The 4,333-nt window shown below is 42.7% G+C and overlaps 1 protein-coding gene across 2 annotated transcripts in view; it reads right to left on the minus strand.

The window, feature by feature from the left end:
- Positions 1 to 4,333, minus strand: part of LOC106874623 (thioredoxin domain-containing protein) — a 17,444-nt gene that overhangs the window by 1,823 nt on the left and 11,288 nt on the right. For both annotated transcript variants that reach the window (XM_014922416.2, XM_014922415.2), the window contains 3 exons: positions 3,593 to 3,688; positions 2,173 to 2,298; positions 900 to 936 (listed from right to left, as the gene is read on the minus strand). In XM_014922416.2, coding sequence (XP_014777902.1) covers positions 900 to 936; positions 2,173 to 2,298; positions 3,593 to 3,688 — 259 coding nt within the window. The remainder of the gene's footprint in view (positions 1 to 899; positions 937 to 2,172; positions 2,299 to 3,592; positions 3,689 to 4,333) is intronic.

Consider the following 4,333-nt stretch of genomic DNA (forward strand, 5'->3'; position numbering starts at 1 on the left):
ACATACATACATACATACATACATACATACATGTATACACATACATATTCACTACACTCTCGGAGTGGTTGGTGTTAGGAAGGGCATTCAGTTGTAGAAACTCTGCCAAATCAGATTGGAGCCTTGAGTAGCCATCTGGTTTCACCAGTCCTCAGTCAAATCGTCCAACCCATGCTAGCATGGAAAGCGGACGTTAAACGATGATGATGATGATGTATGTGTATAAGTGGAGACACATCACCTAGTGATTAAAGTAGTGGACTAGCAGTCAAGGGATCACGGTTTTGAATCTCAGACTGGGCGATGTGTGAGTATATGAGAAAAGCACCTAAGCTTCACATGGCTCCAGCAGAAGGTAATGACGAACCTCTGCTGACACTTTCGCCACAACTCTCTCTCACTCTTTCCTCCTGCATCTAGCAGCTCATCTGCGAAAGACCAGCGTCCCATCCAAGTGGAGAACCTATATGCCAATGAAACCGTGAAACCGGCCCTTATGATCCAGGCATGGCTCAAGAAGGAACAAACAACATGTATGTATGTATCATCATCATCATCATCGTTTAACGTCCGCTTTCCATGCTAGCATAGGTTGGAGGATTTGACTGAGGACTGTTGAACCAGATGGCTGCATCAGGCTCCAATCTGATTGGCAGAGTTTCTACAGCTGGATGCCCTTCCTAATGCCAACCACTCTGAGAGTGCAATATATATTTATGTGTGTGTATATACATATATTTATATGTGTGTGTATATACATATATTTATATGTGTGTGTATATACATATATATATATATGTGTGTGTGTGTGTGTGTGTGTGTATATATATATGTATATATATATATATATATATACTAGGTTACATTGATAGAAAGAGATGAAGTAATACAATACTTACTTTCAATTTTTGGACTATATAATCAGTCAAAATGTCACTGAAAATAGAGAAAAGAGATTTCAGTGCTTAAATACAATTAGTCTGCTGAGTGAAAAAACTTCAAAGGGCCTCCTATGAGCAATGTTCCCTCATAGTTTTGGACTTGTGCATGCGCTTATGTTTTGCAGTTAGGAGATGAAGAGAAAGAAATGTGAACACAAAAGATTTCCAAGATGAAATCAAATTATTTCTGTAATTGAAGATAAGATATTCACATGGATGTGGACATACCCTACAAACAAAGCCCCCTCCCCGCCAAAAAACCCCCAAATTTCTGCACAACTATCACTAGTACATTGCAATATACACAGTAACTAGCACTCGTTGGTTACGACAATGAGGGTTCCAGTTGATCCGATCAACGGAACAGCCTGCTGGTGAAATTAATGTGTAAGTGGCTGAGCACTCCACAGACACGCATACCCATAACGTAGTTCTCAGGGAAATTCAGTGTGACACAGATGGTGACAAGGCTGGCCCTTTGAAATACAGGTACTACTCAATTTTACCAGCTGAGTGCACTGGAGCAATGTGAAATAAAGTGTCTTGCCCAGGGACACAACACATCACCAGGAATTGATCTCCCAACCTTGCAATTGTGAGCGGCATACCCTAACCACTAAGTCACGCACCATCACACACTACACATATACTGCAACTAATCACTGGTACATCACCTTTGGCTTGGCTTTATGAGCAAAGATATATGGAAGGGGATGTTGAAGTTCTGCTGATACCTGACAAATCCATCATGCTAGGCAAGCAGGTATGACTGCAAAGACTGCATTTGAAGGTAGGCTGGTCAAGGTTGGTCTTAGTGTCCATGTTTTTTCCCTAATTTTCTCTTGTCTGCAAGATGGCCCTTTGAATTACAGATACTACTCATTTTCGCCAGCTGCATGGACTGGAGCAATGTGAAATAGAGTGTCTTACTCAAGCACACTGTGTGTCACCCGGAGAATTTTAGGTGGAAGGGGCTAGTTAATTACATCGATTCCAATACTTGATTGGTAGCTATTCTACTGACTCCCAAAGGGATGAAAGACAAAGCTGACCTCAATGGAATTTGAACTCCAAACATAAAAAGCCAGATGAACTGCTGCCAGTTCAACAGCTTCACAACACCGATAATGACACCATCACTAACAACAACAACAACAACAACAATAGCAGCAGCAGCAGCAGCCGCAGCAACAGTGTAAAAACCTGGGGTAAAAGAATAATAGAAACTCACAAGGCACTTGGCTCAATAGGTACGGTCTCTGCCTTAACATTTCGATGCCAGCTCTCCACAAACACTTTCATAGACTTCACGTCAAATTGTTCTGGGTCATAGCGGAACAGCTTACCATGCCGGAAGCTGGAGAAAGATATTTATTTGGTTTTTATAGGGAGAAAACAAAAAAAAAAGAAGAAAAAAATTTAAATACTCTTTTTACTCTTTACTCTTTTACTTGTTTCAGTCTTTTGACTGCGGCCATGCTGGAGCACCGCATTTAGTCAAGCAAATTGACCCCAGGACTTATTCTTTGTAAACCCAGTACTTATTCTATCGGTCTCTTTTGCCGAACCACTAAGTTATGAGAACGTAAACACACCACCGTCGGTTGTCAAGCGATGGTGGGAGGGGGGGGACAAACACAGACACACATACATATATATATATATATATATACATATATACGACGGGCTTCTTTCAGTTTCCGTCTACCAAATCCACTCTCAAGGCTTTGGTCGGCCCGAGGCTATAGTAGAAGACACTCGCCCAAGGTGCCACGCAGTGGGACTGGGGACTGAAAGAAGCCCACCGTGTAGATATGTTTGTGTGTGTCTGTGTTTATCCTCCACCACTGCTTGACAACCAGAGTGAACAGAACGAACAAGGTGCGTTTTATATGGTACAAGCACAGGTGCTTTCTATGTGACACCGGCATGGGTGATTTTAATATGGCACAACTTTCCATACAGCTTTCATTTACCAAATTCTCTCACATGGCACTATTTGGCCTGTAGCTATAATAGTAGAAGACACTTGCCCATGCTACAGCACAGAGGGACTAAACTTAAAATCATGTGCTAGCAAAGTGAGTTTTCTTAAGCACGAGAAGACCCGGCATGCGTGAGAAGACCCGGCAAGCCAAGTAAGATCGTTGCCAGTGCCCCTGGACTGGTTCTTGTGCGGGTGGCACATGAGATGCACCATTTTGAGCGTGGCCGTTGCCAGTACCGCCTGACTGGCTCCTGTAGGATTTTCGAGCGAGATCGTTGCCAGTGCCCCTGGACTGGCTTGTGCGGGTGGCACATAAAAGACACCATTTCGAGCGTGGCCGTTTTCGTGCGGGTGACACGTAAAAGCACCCACTACACTCTCTGAGTGGTTGGCGTTAGGAAGGGCATCCAGCTGTAGAAACTCTGCCAAATCAGACTGGGGCCTGGTGTTGCCATCCGGTTTCACCAGTCCTCAGTCAAATCGTCCAACCCATGCTAGCATGGAAAGCGGACGTTAAACGATGATGATGATGATGATGACAGTCAAGCCTCTCTAACCACTCAGATACAATACTTTTGATCTGTAAATGATTCACTGAAGAAGTAGGATAAACTCTAAATAGATAGTAATAAAAGCCAAATAGAAAAATTGCCTCTATACTTACTAAATGATGGAAGGACACTTCTTAATTTTAAATCGTTCGACTAATTTAGGATTGGAATTCATCTGCACTTTGGCAATGTTCAGAGTGTGGTGCATTCTATAAGTAAAAGAGAATAACTTTCAAATCATTTGACTATGTTTGTATGTCTGATTGCATATGTATGAAATAATAATAATAATGATAATAATAATAATCCTTTATACTGAAAGCACAAGGTCTGAAATTTGGTGGGGAGGGGCCTAATCGATTACATTGATCCCAGTGTTTCATGGTATTTAATTTAGTGATCCTGAAAGGATGAAAGGCAAAGTCGACCTCAGTGGAATTTGAACTCAGAATGTAAAGATGGACAAAATGCTTCACGGCATTTTGTCCGGTGTGCTAATGATTCTGCCATTCGCTGCCTTAATAATCAAGTCTACTATAGGTGCAGTGGAGGCGCAATGGCCCAGTGGTTAGGACAGCCGACTCGCGGTCATAAGATCGTGGTTTCGATTTCCGGACCGGGTATTGTGAGTGTTTATTGAGCGAAAACACCTAAAGCTCCACGAGGCTCCGGTAGAGGATGATGGCGAACTCTGCTGTACTCTTCCACCACAACATTCTCTTACTCTTACTTCCTGTTACTGTTGTGCCTGTAATTCAAAGGGCCAGCCTTGTCACACTGTGTCACACTGAATATCTCCGAGAACTATGTTAAGGGTACACGTGTCTGGGGAGTGCTCAGCCACTTGCACATTA

The sequence above is a fragment of the Octopus bimaculoides genome, chromosome 23 (assembly GCF_001194135.2).
Source record: "Octopus bimaculoides isolate UCB-OBI-ISO-001 chromosome 23, ASM119413v2, whole genome shotgun sequence".
Classification (NCBI taxonomy): domain Eukaryota; kingdom Metazoa; phylum Mollusca; class Cephalopoda; order Octopoda; family Octopodidae; genus Octopus; species Octopus bimaculoides.